We start from the raw sequence: 21,102 nt of genomic DNA, 5'->3' as shown, positions 1-21,102 counted from the left end.
GCCTTTGTGAAAAATTATTTTACACTTATTTTCTGAAAACAAAAGACAGTACATTTGTACATTTTTTTCCTGAAATTCAACTTTCTATTCTTAATCTTTCTGTCTCTTCACGCACCTTTCTTAAATATTAGGCAACTAAAATCTAATGCAAAGCAAAGACATCCAAATTTTATAATGGGTATGAAGAATGCCAAATTTTAGAAATCCTGCTCTGCAGACCTTCATCACCAGGCCTAAAGATCTGCACAGCCTTAGAAATTCATTATGGATACAGAAAATCTTCATCTGTGATTTGTCAGACTGTTTTTGTGGCTTAAAGACACTGCACCAATATACATTTGCATTTACAGAAATGGAGTCCAGCCACGCAAGGACTCTACATATGGAAATGGAATAAAAAATCAATGGAAACTCTATTTAGGAGACTTGCAAGGATATGATCCATGCCTAAAAGTCAAGACTGAGCGGTATACCTGGAACCTGGCTTGAAAAAAATCCCATCAGTACGTAACTGTAAGTAGTGCAAAATAAACTGCACAAAATCCTATGAGTTATGCATTTGGTACACATGGCCACGAAGTAAAAATATTTTGGAAGACAAAGGGCTTTTCATCTAAGGTGCGGTTTGACTACTACTGCTTCCTTTAGGTACATAATGTACAAAGACAGAACAATATGAAGTCTGCAATTAGTCAAAAGGAAAGATGTTCCAAAATTTGTAATCTCTGACGACAGTGCTGTGCCTCTGTAGAGTACAATCAGTTCTCATTTCTGTTGATCTCACTAGCACTCTTGTCAATGTGGATCTCCATACTCACAGATCTATATTCACAGCCCAAGGACAGAGACAATGGACTTTGAGGAAGAAGGAAATGGGATTCAGCCATAAACATAGCCTGTATATCGTGGTCAACTGTGATTCCTAGTCTTTTGATGTCTTTTACTGATATTCCATTTTGCTATTCTCACTATGAGCCATTGGAAGCAGTACCTTAGCACATCACCGGTACCTCAGAATAGTTACCAGAGGTCTTTGTGTATATGTCAGGGTAGAGAGGGAACAAGAGAAGTCTTACTACAGCTCTAGCAAACATAAAATTATTTGTGTGTGATTAAATGGCAAAGGTCTGGATGCAATTACTGCCAGGTGGTTGCCCTGTATACAGACATTGTTGTGCCACAATACTGGCAAAGTCTGAGTTTTTCTGAAGACTATTCTGCTTCCTAGAGGCATGCAGTATTTTTTTGGTATAATCTAACACAAGTTCATCTAAAGTCATAGAGTGTCTGTATGAAGACAGCTGGTTTCTTGACAACTATCCTTAGTCCTAAGTGAAACCAAACAGCAGGCACAACTATCCGATGAAATTGAGCTGGTTCAGTGAAAAAAACCCCAAACAAACAAACAAACAAGCCCAACAGTTAAGAAAACTTGTTGATTGTCTTTTTCATAGTGAAGGGATATTGGATGCCACCTACTTTCTGAGGGGAAAAAAAAAAAAAAAAAAGCAATCAAACACCTGCATGGAGCATTTGGTCCTCAGAACACTGACTCCTACAGAGCCAAACAATATCCCTGGACAAAACTTTTCAAAATTACTCTTGGTAGGGACTCATACATCATTCTTAAATCACGTACAGTATTGAGAAGCAAACAATTAAATGAAAGAAATAGAATTGGCACACCAAGCTCCTGCAGACCTGTGCAACTGTGATAAAAAGAAGGAAAACAAATAAGTTCAGGAAGTTACTGAACAGACTTAATTTTAAATGTTGCTAGTTTAATTCCAATTTTAATATTTTTTACTTCACATAAACCTTCATTTATTTGTGTTACTGAAAACATACTGAAGTCATCTGTGATAGATTACTATAGATTTTTTTGAATTTCCACTAGTGCATTTAAGATAAATGAGTTTTAATAAGTTTAATTTCAAGTTATTCAAAGTGTTTTATAATACTAACATTATTTTTTAACAAATTAGATTATATCGACTTTTAAAAGAAGGCCTCCTTTGCAAGAATTATCATTTAAACAGTCTTCAGGAACCATTGTAATGATTTCCTACTTAAAGTTAATTCTCCTGTGAATCCATGGAAGACAAAACAAAACCTGATCTATGAGAGCTACACTTTGCAATATCATCTATATACAAACTGACCCATAGATCCATTCTCAAAGACTAAATGGTAATTTTCTGTCTATTCTTCAAATTCTTTTGAGGAGGAAGTCCTACTAGCTTATCCAAATTAAATTATTTGTTATAGGTTTGTGGCATGTACTACATTTGTTCTGGCAGCCAAGAAGGCAAACCTCATCCTGGGTGCATCAAACACAGCAAAACCAGCCAGTCAAAAGAGGTGATTATCCTACTGTATTCAGTGTTGGTGCAGCCCCACCTGGTGCACTGTGTGCAGTTCTGGGCCCCACCATTTAAGAAGGATGTGAAAGTCCTTGAATGCAACCAGAGGAGGGCAACAAAGCTGGAGAAACGGCTGCAAGGAATGTCGTATGAGGAGCATCTGAGGACTTTGGGCTTGTCTAGTTTGGAGAAAAGGAGCCCAGGGGGTGACCCCATTGTTCTCTACAGCTGCCTGAGCAGGGGACGTGGAGAGGGAGGTGCTGAGCTCTTCTCCCTGGTATCCAGTGATAGAACCTGTGGGAATGGTTCAAAGCTGCACCAGAGGAGGTTTACACTGGACATTAAGAACCATTTCTTTACCAAGAGGGTGGTCAAACACTGGAACAGGCTTCCTAGGGAGGTGGTCAATGCCCCGAGCCTGTCAGTGTTTAAAAGGCATTTAGACAGCACCCTTAATAACACACTTTAACTGTTGTTCAGCACTGAACTGGTCAGGCAGTCGGACTACGTGATCCTTGAGGGTCCCTTCCAACTGAAATATTCTATTCTGTTCTATTCTATTCTCTTCACTTCTGGGGATTTACAAGACACTACAAAACTCACTTCACCTAGACTATGAACTAGACTGGAAACAAGATCAGAAAACTGAAATGCCAGAATTTTTATTCAGTGAGTTTGTAGCATTTTTCAGTCTCTCAAAGCGTATTTCAAAAGGTGAAGTACTATGTAGTCCATGATGCCTGACTACCTGAAAAGTACAAAATGAAAGGTCAAAGTAGACTCATTATAGATCTTTCACCTACATTTCTTTTTAAAAACTAGAACTCAGTCATTAATATTTTCAAAACCTCACTATTTTTATCTTGTTTAATGCTTTCAGAAATGAAGAACTGAAAAACAGGACTTTTCTGCTGTGGAGTTGTAACACCTGAGATCAAGTACTAATGGGTCTATCTATTTGATCTTTCATTACTTTCAGTAATTAACAAATAGTAAAATGCTAACTGACTTATTTTAATTGATTACATGAAAAAACACAGCATTGTTGACAAATTATCCCTAATTGTGCACCAAATAGATTGAATAAAGATGATTCATTCATCTATGAAAGCATAACTACAGACTCACAGACCACATCATCTATCACTTATCTCATGGAGCATTAAATGAAAATACCTTCCAACTCACAATTCTTCACAAACCTTTCTTCACAGTGGAAGACTGTAAGACTCACCATTGAAAGTGTTTATTAATTAATTCTGGCACATGACACCAAACAAAATTAGCAAAGCAACAGATGGACTTTGTACGTTTCACTGATCTTCCAGATAAAATGTCCAACACAACACAACTCTCTATACAACCACCATCTTTCTGCAAAACCATTACACACACAAACAGGCCCATAAGTGCTAGAACCCCAGCATATCTGACTGATGATTCCCACTCCCTGTACCCTGGAACTGAAACAATTGCTCTGCAGTGAGACTGGATGTTTTCTCAGCAAGAAGGAATTCTAATTGATCAATAGAGCACCAAAAGGCTTACAGAAGTGGGGGTTTTAGCATACAAGCATATATACTCCACATCAAAGATCTGATATTAGGAATGAGGATGTCCGAATTTTCCTCTAAGGTCCGTATATATTAGTTGTGCATCATATTTTATCCATATCAAAAACCAGTCAAAACAACAGGGAAGAGTCCTGTATTTTCAGATACATTTTTGTACACGATCCATTTTACTTTCAGTTTCATTCAGAACATCATATTATGCTGATCAGGAATAATTCAATATATAAAAACGTATACACATAGAATCTTAAAATATCAAAACCAATTATTCTTGGTTTGTAATAAAGACTGTCTTCAGCCATTAAATAGGAGTTGAAATGCTCTATTTATGTTTTCTATACATGCTTTAAGTTACCAATTGTCTGCTTCAGTCACAAATATCCTAGTCACATAACTGCTTGCAGTATCATTATAAAAATAATACATATTTTAGAAAAATCTTGCCAGCTTTGATGATTTATCTTATTATCTAAGTGTTTACTTTACCCTAGTAAACTATGAAAAGTGTCAAATATTACTTACATTTCCTGCACATGCACAATGAAGGGACAATTATATTTAATAAAAACTTACTAAGTCATAATAGTCCAATAATCAATTCTTTAGCTAAAAACTAGTTTCTACAGTTAAAGCAAAAAGCTCAACAACAATTTTCATGTGTTCAAATAGAAAAAACATATCTGAAATACTGAGATTAATATTTCTACCAAGAAATTAATCTAATCTGTTTTACTAAAGACAAATTAGGATCGCTGTACAGCCTTCTGTACACATGAGTGAGTCACTAACCTACAGGCTCATCGGTACTCTGCCCACACTCTCACAGCTCATGCCCCACGCTTTAGTCCATTTGGCCAAGAACACCCGCAGAAGTTAGTGAAAATTCAGAGTATTAAGGTATTTGAATGTATAGCATCCTTAATTTCCTACAGCTGGAATTTAAGTTATTAAATGTCTTTGTGTTATCAGAAACTACATTCGGTTTCAAAAATTCAGACAAATATGTTAATAATACAGAACGGTGAAAAGTAACACTTGAAGTTGCCTGATATTGCTGTCTCTTTCTGATATTGCTACAGGAATGAATGAGAAATACTGAATCATGACTAACAGTCTTATCACATATATATATGAATTACAGCACTAATATCAGCTACATTAAGGACCTTCTTAAGGACTTAAGTCTACAAAAGGCATCACTTAGTAGCATACGCTGTTGCTATATTTTAGTTCTCTAAAGTGACAGCTAGTTTTAGCTGTAGATGTCCATAGGTTTTGGACATTAAATTATCTTCTTAGTGTCTGTCATTTCAGATATTTTGCTCCAACAGAAATGTCAGAATTTAGTTTCATTTCTCCAACTTAGGTAATTTGGAATTTTACAATAAAACATAAATTATATCTACTGCAAGAGGAAAAAAAAAAAAAAGACACAGACATATTCCATAGTGCTGAATCGCCCACCAGTGCCGCTATTAACTAGAGCACATTGATACCACACTGAAATCCTTGATTTGAATTAAAGCTGCCAAGAACTTCTTAAGTATTCACTACACCAGTGCAAGAATCATTTACTAAACTAATTGAGTCTCAGTCTGCCATATTGTCTGAGAGCTCCCAGGGTCATTCATATCTTAGTGTGGGAAACTAGGGATTTACTCTCCCAGCTCTATGCCAATTCTATTCGCTACCTGGGAAAAAGAAATCCTTTCAAACAAGCATTTTCATCAAAATAATACTGCTCCCACAAAAGCCTTTGATTTACATCTACTAGTAATTTATTTCCAACTAGCCCCAGTAGGAGGTCTATCTGTCAGAGTAAACCAAGTCTTGAAGTACTCTAGCGTCTACTCTTGCTACAGTTTTTTTTCCAATAGAATAATTTATTCCAAATCAGTTCCACCATATTCCCTACAGATTCCTACACATTGCAGTGAAGGCAGTCATCTGTGAGGGTTCTTTGTCTCTAAAATAAAAACAAACAAACAAACACCAAAACCAACCACACAATCAAACAAACATATAAAACTAATAAAACTCTACTTTTATTTGCCAGCCACAGTATGAAACCGAAGCTGGACTCTCTAAATGAAAAATCACAGTCCTATAATCTCATTGAAAAAATGCTGTACAATTACCTGCCTTGGTATGTGGCAGAGATATTCTAAGAAACAAGCATTATTTTCACCCATGTACCTTTCATGAAAGAGTGAGCAGTTTTGTGTAGCATTTCTCCTCTCATTAAAAAGGAGACAGGTACAATGCTGACATCCCTGTTAAGAACAGATAGAAAGAAAATACTAGAAATTTCTCGTTGTCTAGGATACTGATTTAAAATCCACTGCAAAGCTCCACTATTCCTATAAAGACTCAGAGACTAAGGCTTAAAATACTTACTTGATAATGTCTCCTTCAAGAGCAATCACTCGTTTAATGATCTTCTGTTCAGGGTTTCTAGGAGACCTGAGACAGGGGATAAGGTTATACAATCAGTAATGTTCCCGTTGTTTTAAGAAAATGAAAAGAAATTCCACAAAGAAATAGACACTATTAAAGTCATTAGGAGATTCCTTGTTCTCCTTGAGATATCAATCATGATGTTTCACCCTGAAGTGAAGCTACTGTAATCTCAGTGCAAACGATCATTGAAAAGCAGATGCTGAAAAATTACCTGCTTACAAACACCACAATAATCAACATACCTTTTATCATGAAAAATATACTCCTCAACATTAAATGTAGAATGTCCTACTACCAATGAAGATGGTACCTTTGCAAATAGATTAATGTATTAAAACCAGAACTCCCCATCAAACATTAACATCACCATGTTTAAACATTCATGTTATTCAATCACTGTGTGGAAAAAAAAAATGCCCTTATGCTATATTCATGTCTATCATTAATTTAGGTAAACCTTGCCTAGGGAATTTTGGAAGTTTTAAAAAGTTGTAGAGTTATCTGAAAGTTTCAGCTTTATCCAAAGCTTCTTAATGCAACACCATGTTTTCACTTCATGTTCCTGTAAGCATGTTTTATTGCATGGAATCTGATCATGTATTACAGACTATTATGGAAAAGCAAAGGCAAACTTGCATGCCCCTCCTGAATACTCCAGCTTCCTGGATGCACATTAATAGATAGGACTATTAAAAGTGTTATTCTCCCATAGTTTTGTCAGGTTAGCGTAGAAATATGTGCACCATAAAATTTCTTTCTTTTTTACATACCTTACCCGCTTTTTATTTTTTTCTTCATTCTTCACTTTTAATTTTTTACCTATACAAACTCAATAGACTGTTTTCAGGTTATTTAAAAAAATATTTTTATTAGCTGATTGTATATGGGAAAGTCAGTGAAGGAACAAATGGTGTTGATGTTCTGCTGATGCTTGGGTTATGTATATTAGACTCCAAGCACAGCCTGCTAGACATGCAATCACAAGAGCTTTATATTACATTTTTCATGCCTAAAAACATTGGCCATGCCATCCCCACAACAGACCAGTACCTTCGAGCTCATCTCTAGTCAGCTGGTAGCACACTAGATTATATTTCCTTCAAAAGCAAAGCTGAGATGAATCTGGATGAAAAATCTGTCCACAGTGCTGCATGACTAAAAGTATTTGCCATTCACTTTCAGTTCCAGAAGTTGAAAAGAAAAATAGTTAGGCTTACTCAATTTTTAATATGAAGCCAAAGAAGTATTCCAAACATTTTTAAAGTGGTTTGATTTGTGTGTATGTGTGTGTCAATATATTTGTAATACATTTATATTTCACTGTAATGAAATAAAATTCAAGAAGCATAATTTTGAATTTCAAAATATCAAATAGTTTCACTTTACAGTTCACCAAGCCTGAAAACCCTCTTTTCACAAAGCAGCAGTGAACACGAATAAGGACAATACTTTGCTTTCCTAGTTATCACTGAATTTTTTAAATCACTATGTCATTTACCGTAATATTTTATTTGGCATTAATTTTACACGAAGAGTTGTGTATTCCAGTTCAGTCTTGTCTTTCATGTTTTTTATCAGGCCAAGAAGACACATTTTAATAATATTTTACATTTCAGCCTTGGGAGGAATTAATCAAGTTTTAGATGCTCATATGATTCAAATATCTGGAGTATCCACAGCACTTTCTGATGCTGCTCCCTAGCTGGTTTCAATGCATACTCATTCAGGTCTAAGAAAAAAACAATGCTCCTTTATTTTTTTTTATTAATTTAGCCTCAGACTGTAGTATTTTAATATAAAATTTAAGTAACTGACATAATAATATATAATGTATGTGATGAACTGCATTTCTTAAAGACCAAATTAAATTCAATTTTAAGTTTGCTCTTTCAAAATTCTGTTCTGGTTTAACACCTTACTTCCAGAGGTTTTTGAAATTCCCCCTGTATACATTATCACTCGATTAGTATGTATATATTGTAATGTAATTACTGATCTCTCCCTTAATTTGCCTTCCTTAAGCAAAAAAAATGCAATGACCTTGAATAAACATCACCCGAAATCTGAGACATGAGTATTTGTTCTAAGTGTGGTTGCTTTCCTACCGACAATGACATTTAACCAAAACACATCATTTAGCAGAAAGACTTCAAGGAATTCCTGCTAGATAGTTATTAGAAATCTGGAATATTTTTAATATTTGAAGCCAAAATAGTTTAAAAATCATCCTTATACTAACGTTCTGATTATAATTCATGAAAATGGCAAAGAACTGATAAGAGAGGGAGCAGCAGGCTCCAACTGGCCAATAACGAGCAATTTTAAACCAAGTATTTTCAAGAGGCAATCAGAATGGTTTGTTCAAGAGCCACAGTAATTGAACAGGTGGTAAGAGAGACTAGTTCTGAAGTGATGAGTATTGATGCCTTCCTGAAAGGTGTTTAGTGTAACACTGGGATTTCATTGATTATGGAAATCACAAGACCACATAGATATAAGCAATTTCTTTCTCTGAAATTTTGCAGCTGGTATAGAACAAACTAAAAATGAAGTAGAAAGAAAAGTCTCACGTACTAAACCAGTAATTGTTTAGTACTCCTGGGTCACTGATATCAGGCTGAGGTAACAAAACATAACCTTCAAAAATGGGATTTTTTCAAAACATACGGGAATAAATAAATTATATATGATATATTACATATATATACACAAAGAAACTGTTGGTTTGCTTATTTGCACCACTCCTAAATTACATTGTGTATTTTCATTCTCCTTATACGAAAGTTCATATTCCAGCATGTTCCTTTTAAGTTATATCGTGTGGGAAAAGATGAGCTTTCTTACACACAATGAATATATTTTTTCCCCCAAAGATGGCACTCAGAAGACATAAATATCATTAATATGAATTAATAACGACCATCCATACATTCACCAGCCAGATCCACATCTGATGTTTCACAGAGCAGCCACCATTCCTTGACCATTTTCCAAAACAGTCTCTCAAAAAGTTAACCTTACATTTTCCTCAGTAAAAATATTTCCTCATCGGCATATAACCATTTTGACTATGCATGAATTAGGGACAGCAGTACAAGTAGAAACAGTCAGAATGACTATGAAAATCTCAAGCACGTTACAAATAATAATACACAAGTAGCAGTTAGCAGCACATCGGGAATACACTAGCAGAAAGAACTCTGGAAAACAGATCTCCTTACATGCAGATTAAATTCTACTCCACTCATAGTCACTTTTACTTTTTCTGTGAAGTAGAAAACAGTCTAGTCTACCGGTGTCCTCGTCAAGCCATCAAGTTTGAGGATAATGCTTTATTACCGATTTCTCTTTAAACAACAGTGTTCTTTTTTCAGGCATCTCAGGAGAAAGACCATTGTGTCCATCCAACCCCCGATCAGATCAGCACTCCCACCCAACTTGGCGTCACCTGCAAAGTTACTGAAGGTGCACTTGATCCCCTCATCCAGACCATTGATAAAGAGATTAAACAGAACTGGCCCCAGTACTGAGCCCTGGGGAACACCACTGTGACCGGCCTCCAACTGGACTTGACGCCATTCGCCCCAACTCTTTGGGCCCGGCCATCCAGCCAGTTCTTCACCCAGTGAAGAGTACACTGGTCCAAGCCATGAGCTGCCAGTTTCTCCAGAAGAATTCTGTGGGAAATAGAGAGGATGTGGAGCTATGTCATCCTTATTTTCTGAACTTGCTTAATAAGATAAAGAGGGAGTTTTACATGGATGCATCATACACGAGATAAAAATGTTTACCCTCAAAAAAAGTTTTGTGCCCTTGTTCTGTGATGAAGGAGCTTCCTGTTGCCATCACAGCAGTTGATGCTCAAACTCTGTACAGCAGGAACTACGTAGCAATATCTATGCTTTCATCCCTCCCAGTAGTATAGCTATGATAAACCAGATCCAATATAGTCATCTCTAAATGTGGTATAAGAATACGAATTTACTTAATATATGCCCATATGTTCCAAATCAAAACATTTTTAATCCGTTCATTTTTTCCCACTCCGTAACTTTTATCTAAATTCCATACTTCTTTACGCAGATAACAAATCTCACAATAAACATAATATTTAACTAATTACATCACAGGTTCTGAAAAAAAATCTATATTGTGGAAAATAACAGACAATATAATAGTGGACAAAAAAAGGATCACACTTATTCTTTTTTTCCTGTCATTCCTGTTGTCAATTTCTATTATATAGTATTGCTGCATTAAATATATCCATTAACCAGGTCCAATATCTGTGTTCGGTTTGAACTCACCAGTACAAGAAATATATTGACAATTGCAAAAAAGTGACAGACCGCCAAAGTAATAGTAACAGAAGAGTAATGTAACAGCAGTGGCTAAGGAAATTGGGTTTGTTCAGATCAGAGATGAGACAAAGGATTTAAATGCTATTGTCATCTATCTAACTGGTGATTAGGAATTCAGACTTTTTAGAGAGGTGCACAGCAGAAGGAGGTAAGGAAACAGCATGAGTTGCAGCAAAGGCAATTCCAGTTGGATGCCAGAAAAGTTTTCACACTGCATGTGGTTAAGCACTGGTTCAGGGTTCCCAAAGAGGCTCGGAATCACAGAGGTGCTCAGAGTGTGACTGGAAAAGGCTCTGAGCAGCCTGACCCAGCTTCAGACTTGAACTTGCCCTGAGTGGTGGGCAGGACGAGATAATCACCAGAGGTGCCTCGCAACCTAGATTGTTTTTCACTTGTAACTCTATACAGCCTTTAGTTTTATTCAAATATGGGAAGAATCATGATGTTGATACCTTAAAAAACAGTATCTTTTGTCTGGGATGCAGGCTCTGATACCAGAAGACACAGTACTGATCACGTTAATTAACTGCTGTAGCCCACAGAATTTTTATTTTTTTTGTCTTATTGGATAGTAACTAATTCTATTATAAACTATTTTTAGAGAAGGTTTTGATATCTTGTCTCAAATATTCTGAGTGACAATGAGGCTAACATCCAGAGAAATTGCTCCCAAGTTTAATTATCCTTGCTATTAGGAAATTGCATCTGCATTCAAAATTGAATTTATCCAACCTCAATTTCAATTTCATGCCTTCTCCTCCAAGGCAGAAAAATCCTCAATATTTTATTTCTTCTTCATGCAGAAAGATTTAGGCACAACAGTTCTACTTAAATGTCTCTTGGATTCATCAGCTAGAACGCCTTAACCTTCTTAGCATACAGTTAGTTTTCCAGTTCCAGGACCACTTTTGGGGCCATACTTCAAACTTCCTCCAACATTTCAGTATTCTTCTTGGCATACAGGTATAAGAACCTAGTATTATTCAGCTTGGATTATTACTACACTTAATAATAAATTAAGTAGAGTAACCTGTTTTTATCATGCTGGCTCAATGGAAAATCCCTTTCCTATTTCTTAATATTCCACATTGTATATTCAGGCAAAAAGCTCATCCTTTTCATTCTAGGAGCTGACATCAAAAGGATACAAAAAGTGACATCTAAATCCTTTGAGTAAACTCATTGCTAAAACAGTTAACCAATAAATCTTTGATTACTACTTGCACTTCACATTCTGTAACGCATGGTTTTGGACGGTAACCATGTGATTCTGGTCATGCTGTAATGACACGGCTGCCTTATTATTAATATTTACTCTCCTGTCTATCTCTGTGTTGTTTGCAAGCTTAGCCAATGATTATGAAAACAATTGACAAAAACAGTACCTAGCTTTGGATCACAATGCAATCTGCTGGAAATATCATTCACAGATGTCTCTCCAACCATATCTACGTCTTCACAGCTGAACTGAGCCTGTTTATAATCTGTCTAATGAGGCTCACATTAATTCCATAAAAGGCGAATTTCTAGATCAGGATATTATGTGGTAGTAAAAAGAATGCCTGGAGAAACCAAATATACTATATTATGACCTTTACCAAATTATATTTATCTAGTTGGTTTGTAATTTTATTGATAAAACACACCAGGTTTGCCTGACAAAACATATTTCTGAATTTATTGACCTTAACCATATTTTAGCTTCTACTGATAGACTGAGAAATAAAATATGTGGCCATTTTTTTTCAAATAAGACATTCCTAAGGCTCTTCTCTTTGTTATAAAATTGGAAATTTATTGCAAGTCTTGAAGTTATTTGTATTTTCTCCTTTGACTTTCTCCCTCTTCAACTACTAAAGAGCCATTTTCCAAATGGTGTTCCACACAATAAAAACTGTTTGAGTCCATGCTCACCTGCCAGTAGCAATGTTTGAAGCAGTTTTGACCAGTGTTATAACTTTAAAAGCAGTGATAGATTAGTAATTTTTTCAAACAGAAAGATTATGCAGAAATCATATGTCATTTTGACAATGTTGTCAGATAATGAGAGCAACAGAAAACATTCTTCAACTGCTTCTGGATTCCCTCTGGACTAAATTTGAAGAAGCAGGCCCCAGTCCTAATAAATACAGGTTTAGTGAAACATTTCAAAAATTCACCATTTTTCGCTCCTCATTTACGAAATAAGTACTTCAAGACAGCAGTTGCACCAGCTGGTTAGGCATAAGTTCCCGTAATGCTTGGTTCACTCAGCAGCTCCAATGGAAAATATGTATAAAGATATAATTAAAATATGAGGAAAACTGTACTTCTAATAACATCTTGCAATTCTTAATTTAACTCCATGTTACATTAGCATTTCTTAGTCAAACCTCTGTTAAAAAGCAAACTCACTCGCTGCCAAAAAACGATTTTGTTTTTACTGGAAGTAGTGTTTTATAACAATTACAGATTGCAAGCACACACTGTTGGAAAGGTAGTATTTTATTTTTCTTAAATTTTAAACTATTTGCACATAACCTAAAATAACGCTTCCTTGAAACTTCATGGGGAATTCTGAGCAATCTCCAAGCAAAAATAACAATCTGAATATACATCCTGCATAAAGCCTCAGTAAAGGAGTCATACACTTTGCCATATAGCAATGCAATAATTAGAACATGTAAACAATTCTCTCAGGCTCTGCAATTCTTGGATATCCATGCTTGTTCCTTCTCTCCCTTTCTCCTGGGCCCCACCCCTGAGCTCCTCTCTATATTCTGATTTAGTTTTGAGTTTTCAAACAGAGCAGGAAAGTGTTTCTCCAGGGGTAATACAACCAGAAAAAAACCAGCTTCCGCAGTAAATATCCATCCATAATACATCTCCTGGTACCAGACGCTATTTAGCAGAGATCTCCTACACTAAGATGAAGAAGGAATTGGAGGGAAAAGAATAAATATCTGCCTACTTTTGAAGCAACTGAGCTTTCTCTGATATATCTACAGCATTGCAGCCTCATTGTTAGATGAGACATCAGTAGCAGCAGATTTTCAGCATTTTTCATAGACGTTGAAAGGTTATCAGAAATAATTTGGATCTTTGACAGTGGATAACTATGGATTCTCCTCAGTGTAAACCAGATGTATCATTCCTATGTGACAAAATTAAGCAAGCCTTTCTACACTTTGGATCCAGCAATCAAAATTCTGCATCTGAAAAATTTTCTGAATTACATATAAGACAAAGTCAAGGAAAAGACAGCCAGGAAAAAAAATTAAATACATCTCCATTAGAAATTACCATTTTAAAAAAATCAGCCAGTTAGCTAAAGTGAGGCAAGGAAAAAAAAATAAAAGGGGAAAATTAAAAACTAATTAAAATGTTTCACTGCAATAAAACTAATCGGTACTACAAAACTATATGACAACTCACCCTGAAAAACCTCAAAAAACTATAGTAACTCAGAAGTACAACTATTATTTTGAAGTAAAATCTCACTTAATTGGTTCTCAGCATTCTAGTCTAGCCACTTGGAGGTTAAACTACTCAGCCACTTGTAGTGCAGACTGTGTAATCACAATAGTTATGTGCACTTGACCTTCTTCCTGTTAAGAGAGAGACTCAATTAATTACTTGCTGTTTTAAATGGCCTTTTCACCTTATCTTCTCCTTTTCCAAAAGGGTTGAAAAACTCTATACCTTAACCTTTGACTTCGAAAGCATACATAGAAATATTTACCTACCAAAGAGGAAGTAGCACAATCCAGGAATGAGAATATCTGGGCTTCTGTGCTTAAGTCAACAACAGTAATATATTAACTGTTTCATTCACCATTATGCTGTAGTGTATGAATCATATTTCATCTTTACTCCAGCTGCCCAAATATTCTATTCTGTAATGGAAATAAAATATGACTTACTTCTGCTGCAAAAGACAACAGAGGGAAAGGCACAGAAAACTGCAAAATGCGATCAAATGCTTGAAAATCATTCTGAGGGTGCCATATGGGATACTAGATAGAAATAATCTGCTTAATTTATACATAATCTGTAACCATGATTCTTAAAATTATGCTTATTTTTAAAGAATTTTACATGCTGCAAGATACACTTCTAGATGCTCTTTCATTCTAGGATTGGGCCTGTGTTCAGTGGCAACTCTTCTAAGCATAAAAAATTAAATAATCACTTGCTGTCCTGAGGTGCTAATTGTAACTACACAGTACACATTCTGCAGCAATTTTCAGTTGTTATTTGTTTCTAATGAGGTTCCAGAAAACTGTTTTTCAGTTACACGCCACACTTATTGAAAAAAGTACTGGATTCATATTTAGATGTTAAAAATATCAGTTACTTAGGAACCAAAATATCTCAAAAGAAATCTAGGAGTTAAGAAGCCTAGTTCTCACACTGTCTCTACTGAAGATCAAGTTTAGCATCTCAGACAGAATTAACACAATATTTAGGAAAAAAAATTGTGATTCTGAAGAATCTGCAGGTTTTGTCTATATTTAAAATCACCTGAATGCAATAAGCACATTGCTTTTTATTTTTTTCTAAAGGCTACTTCAAGCACTTGTTGAAAAAAAAACTCTTACTATTTCTGAGTAGCTCGATACTTTCTCAAATTTAACCTCTGCTACAATCAAGAAGCTAAGCCTTCTGGATGAGTTAAGTCTGTTATAGTCACTGCTCAGAAGGTAACAGACAAAGTGGGATGAATCACCTTTTGGAGGAGAATCTCTCTCCTTGTTGACTACAAAGGAAGCCAGACATCAGCTTAGTCTAGCCATCTTAATATTAAATGATTAAAGACAAAGTGCTCAAAAATATTGTTTCATCTACCTTATGTGTAGCAGATGTTTTGAAAGTAACACAGGAAAGCAAGTAAAATACTAATAATGGTGAGGTAAATGGAAAAGCAATAACAATAAACTGTATACTTTTTAAATAGTGGTAATACAATTTTTTAGTAACAAGTCGTGTAAGAATAGAGAAGTTATGTCAATGTAAACTCACAGAAAAACAAATAAAGAAGTCATTTAAAAGATCTCTACAGGGGAAAATGGAAGTCTTCACTTCAGAATTATTTGTAATTATTTTTGTAAAATAGTGCCACAGGCAATTTAAATAATTTTCCGTATTTATGACATAGAAAATGAAAATCAATTATCTTCCAACTAATAAAAGGTAAAGGTGGTAGAGGCTTAACTAAGAAACAATTTTGCATCTCTATTAATGACTATTAAAAAAACTGTCCATAGAACATAATCCTAAAGATTTCTTTGTGTTCAGTAAGCACACAAAGACATAAATTATTCCCAGACTGTATAACATTAAATTCACTGGAACTTGAATATAGTTATATGATAAAATAACATTTCAGAAACAGAGAGTGATGCTGAAGATAACTTATTTATGTAGCTGAAAACTTAGTATTTGTTATAACAGAGTATAGAAAAAAATTGAGAATGAACATTACCAAAAGAAAAAATGGGAAAGTTACCTACAGATTTTAAACCAAAAGTAACAAAATGCCATTTGCAATAATTACAAGATATGCTTTAAAAAAAGAACAATAATAAGATAATTGGACAGAGATAAAAACTCCCACAATTAAAAGAAAGAAACCAACCTAAGTTGTTTGTTCATTCTTCTTCACAACTTCTGCTTTTAGCTTAGAAAGGGAAAAATGAAGTCAGATGAAGACAGGCTGAATTAACCATAGATTGGCTACTGTGACAGAAATCCTTGTAATAATAGGAGTTATGACCTGCTTATAAGGATTTGGCAAAGAACAGCAATAGGAAATTTAATAGGGAGTGTTTTTCCACATGATATTCTTTCTCAAAAGCTGATGTTCTGTGTCAGCAGGTCATCAAGCATTCTGCTTCATTTGATGCTAAGTGTGTTATCCTCTACCTGGGTGCTCTCACAGATAGCAGAAGGGACATTGCACAATAAGTGAGGATATTGCTCTAAGAGACTTTGATCACTTGAGCAGCCACAAAAGAACTTTGAGGAGTTTGACAAGAATAAAATGGTGTCCTGTGCTGGTTTTTGCCATGAGATTTTTAGGATTCTGATCTGCAAGTCACTTCTCTTGTATGATGACAAATATATTTCTCTAAAAAATTAAAAAGGGAAGATGTAATAAACCAGGAGTGCCACCAACAGTGAACAGCACAAATGAGTAAAATATCTACACTAACAGATTCTCCCTTCACACAAAGCAGTTCAGAAGCTGTTTAGATAGTGCTCCCCTTCACTGTGAAGGGCAATCTGCGCTCCCTCTCTCCCCCAGCTGCACACACAGCCTCAGGGTTTGGTCTGCACACTTGCTTCCCAGCTCTTCCCATGCTACAGTCTGCTCTGGTTACGCTTCCCCAAATGAATTCTTCAGTCTCAGGCAGCAGCAAAACCCGTCCTTGCCCCACCCAGCCTGTCAAAGCTAGTCCTGTGTGACAGTTTCCCGCAGAAGGTCCCTGTCACCTTTTTCTCCAAGTAAATGATAAGCGGCTCAGAACATTGCTAGAAAAGGGAGACACTGGCAGAAGAAACAGAAGGGAGCGGGGAAGGACAAATTAAACTTTACAGACATTTTTAACTCTCAGATAATGCATTCCTCACTCCTCTCCCTCTATCCATGAGGCAAAAGTTCAAATTTGATTTTTTTTTTTTTTTTTTTTCCCCAGAGCGGGACCATGTTAGAATAAGGTGAATTCTAGTTTTACAAATCTCAAAATGTTAAGCCAGTCTTGTGTTTCTTTTAACCCATTGATCCACTGTGTTTTTTTAAAAAGCTTTTTCTTTTCTGAAAATTTGCTAGGAAAAAAAAAATAGGGGAAAAAAAAAATAAGAAAGTTCTCTCACAGAAAACAAAAAAGAGTCAGGAGGATAGCCAAAAGAAAATGCAAGCCAGAAGGATTGATGATACAGGCTTGTGTCAGAAACTAATAGAAAATAAAGTAATTCTTCAGTTTTTAGTGGCTAGAAATGTCTGCAATATTAGGCACATGAAAACCTGGGAGGAAGAAATGCAAGATATGGTGTGGGATTAATAAAATTTTTCAGAAATTCTACTGGATCTACTATCAAACCTATTAAATTTGTAGTTCACATATTATTCTGTATTTTTTGGCACTACTGACAAATTCTGAAACATGTTCGCATTCACTGTAGGTACTGGGCCTTGTTGACTCAGAACATCAATTAGAAGCACAAAAAGATTAACTCAGCTAATTCAAACTTGGCACTATCGTCTTCACCATTCTAAACTTAAGCCTTTATATTTTCGTGAGAATTGCATATCTAAACCGGATTTGAAACACAAACTTTAATGCAGCTGTGTTTGAGAGAAGCCCTTTCAGGCTCCTGCTTTAAGAAAGCAAGAACAACACTGTAAATTTTTGGGGTTATAAAGAGATGAATATCAAGCACAACAATTGTGGGAAATCATACAGATCTTTGTAACACCGGCACATACTGCATCACAAATTTGATAATTTAGAACAATCTTTTTGATTTTGATTTGCTTAGTAATGTTCCACTATCCATTCCTGACAGATACTTGTTTCATAAAAAGATAATAAAATATTAACTGGAATGTATTGAAGATGTTTGGTGTACCATTTTGGGATACTAACCGTATAGTCCTGTCTCAAAATCTAAAGATAGCTTTTCCATAAGTGCTCCAAATGACGCGTCACTACAGAAACGGTTACCAACACAGTTCTTTAAAACTCAGGCTGGCAATATGTTTAGTAAGTGATATAGCAGCAGGGTTGTTGCAGCCATGATGGTACAAGTATAACTTTACTTCTCCGAAAGAAACCTTACAAGCGTATAAAAATGTGTCTATGAGTTTTGTTTAAAGCACTGTATAATTCAGACACTTCAGATTAGGCTATGTTTCTTTTTAACTGAGAAACAGCAATACGAAGACTTAGCACTTGTGTAACTCTCTGTACATTCAAAGCACTAAGTGACTATACTACCGATGTTTGTGATTTACAGCATTTGATAAAAAGCTACCAGTGCTGTTCAAGTCTGCCGTGCAGACAGTATGTGATGGGACTAGATAATTGGAACATAATCAAAATGTGATTTGAAAAAAAAATAGTTGTCACATTTGAAACAGAAGATATTTCCCTGCTGTTGTGATCAGTTCAAGTTGGCAAAATGAGTCACCAGCAGCAAAACAACTCACGAAAGGCAAAGACTGCTCAGCAGGCAAGGATGTTTGTGATATAAATCTGCCCTATAGGAACAAACTGGGAATCCCTCAAATTCCTGCCTGTTTGTCACCTCTTAAGAGGACAAAAATGAAAGTTGTTCTTCCTTTAGATTTTCACAAGCATTGCCTTTGGTAGGATGAGGCAGTATTAACTCTTTGAATGAAGCGAACAGCAAGTACCCCTGACCCCTAACCCCCCGGCAAGAGGCATCCCAATTCATCCACAGGGGTGAGGAAAGGCTGCACTGATGGTACACTCACAGATGTCTCTCCACAAAGGTCAACACCTGCTACTCCCTCATCTGGGTTAGTCCAACCAACATGTTCACTATCTGAAACAATAAATATTTTTTCGAACTTTCTTTTTCATACTTTTGTTTCATAAAGAAAGTATGTGGAATTATACATAAAAGGAATAGCTGAAATACCTCCCCGATTCATTATTATGTTGTCTTCAACTGAGAAAGGAACGTACATTACACAAGATTTTATACAGTCCTCTCAAACCCATTTATAATTAGTTTAAACATGAACTGTGACTGAAAAAAAAGTCACAGTATTGCTGGTTGAAAAACCCCGGAGAACGCTGTGGCTAATTTGTGCTCTTTTTCAGTTCCTATGTTTTATAAAGATAACTCTGCATCATTTCAAGAAGGATTTTCTTCATGTGGTCTCTACCATGAAAAAAATATAGCCTGCATACCTGTCCTGAATCTGAAGGCAAGAATCTAGAGCAGATACAAGGCATCTCAGGGAAACTTCACGCAGTCTGGACTGAACTTCTGTAATGCAAGCAAGATTTTAGTGGCTTAACTGCCACATTATGATACTACATATGCCATCGTCTTGGCAAAATTGGATGAATTCACAGCTTATTCACCTAAGTTCATTCTTTGTTTATTTGTTTGATATACTTTAGGGTCAATGAGGAAGGGAAACAATCCTGAGGCTGACTTCCTACACATGGCAGGCTTTGTATAAACGTACTAGCAAGGCCATCAAGTTTCTCCTTACATGTCTACAAAACTGCAAGATATGGTAGCTGGTTGATGGTAATTATCCTCATGATTGCTACAGGTCAGCACCACATATAAGACAATTAAAGTTACTCTAATGTCCAGTAAAAGAAGGATGAAATTATTTTTTAAAAATTATTTGAATTTTTTTTTTTTAATTATTTTAAAAGGGAAAACATGGGCATCTGCCATGAAACAACTATGTTTGTTTATGTACCTGTAGGCCTGAGGCTTCAGGTCATAACATTTCACTCATTTAAGTTGATATTGATTTTTATTTAAAACACAACTTGGCATCCTACCTTCATTTGAAGATTCTAATGAATGGACACCTTCTGTTGCATTATTTTTTACACTAGTTAATTACAATCATCCTTAAAGTGTGAATATTATTTTCATGTTTGAAGTTGTCCAACGCCCTTTAATTTTTTCCTCAAGACCAAGTTTGATATATAGAATAGGGCCAAACAGAAAAACTTCCACTGCCTATGTGTATGCATGACAAATTGTGGGTATAACTGTGGAAGAGCTTCCTTCTCTCAAGATGACTGATACTTAAATTCATTTTACAACCCGTGAGTTGCTAGTCGATCTGAAGACAGATGCAAGATGTTTTTTCTTTTATACACTTACATACTGCCATCACCACAACTACTCTCTAAGTAATTTAATGCCATCACCTTGGGGAAAAGAAAAAAAAAAAAAAAAAGGAGAAAAGCCTTGCACTCTCTTAACATCACCTCCAGTAGTCATTCTCCATTTTTTTAAACTTACTCCTCTCTTCTACTCCACTAGCTTACATTTGCTGGTGTAAACCTAGGGTGAACTGGAAGAAGTGGTTGTTTTAGCCAAAGGAAAAGCTGACCTCAAAAAAATAAAATAATGTGTAAAAAACCCAACAATATAACCTAAAGAAATGGTATACCTACTGTTGGTTTCAGTGAAAGTGTGAAATTAGGACATTAATAACACATTTCTCTCTTACTGACTTTCTTGCTTCGGTGCATTGAAATGCTTAACTTGTTTGAATTTATAACATAGGAGTCTAAGTAGTATATTCTAAAAAGGTCAGATAGACTAGCAGAAAGCCTGTTTAACAGCATATGACCC

The 21,102-nt window shown here is 35.6% G+C and overlaps 1 protein-coding gene across 5 annotated transcripts in view; it reads right to left on the bottom strand.

The window, feature by feature from the left end:
- The window catches only part of IMMP2L (inner mitochondrial membrane peptidase subunit 2), a 455,212-nt gene that overhangs the window by 146,098 nt on the left and 288,012 nt on the right, over positions 1 to 21,102 (bottom strand). For 4 of the 5 annotated variants that reach the window (XM_065637470.1, XM_065637491.1, XM_065637480.1 and 1 more), the window contains exons 4-5: positions 6,335 to 6,400; positions 6,134 to 6,210 (exon numbers count right to left, since the gene is read on the bottom strand). In XM_065637470.1, coding sequence (XP_065493542.1) covers positions 6,134 to 6,210; positions 6,335 to 6,400 — 143 coding nt within the window. The remainder of the gene's footprint in view (positions 1 to 6,133; positions 6,211 to 6,334; positions 6,401 to 21,102) is intronic. The other variant, XM_065637500.1, reaches the window with a different exon arrangement.

Source organism: Caloenas nicobarica, chromosome 1, assembly GCF_036013445.1.
Source record: "Caloenas nicobarica isolate bCalNic1 chromosome 1, bCalNic1.hap1, whole genome shotgun sequence".
NCBI classification, from domain to species: Eukaryota; Metazoa; Chordata; class Aves; order Columbiformes; family Columbidae; genus Caloenas; species Caloenas nicobarica.
The sequence above is the reverse complement of the archived record's forward strand: the minus strand, read 5'-3'. Positions and strand labels throughout refer to the sequence as shown.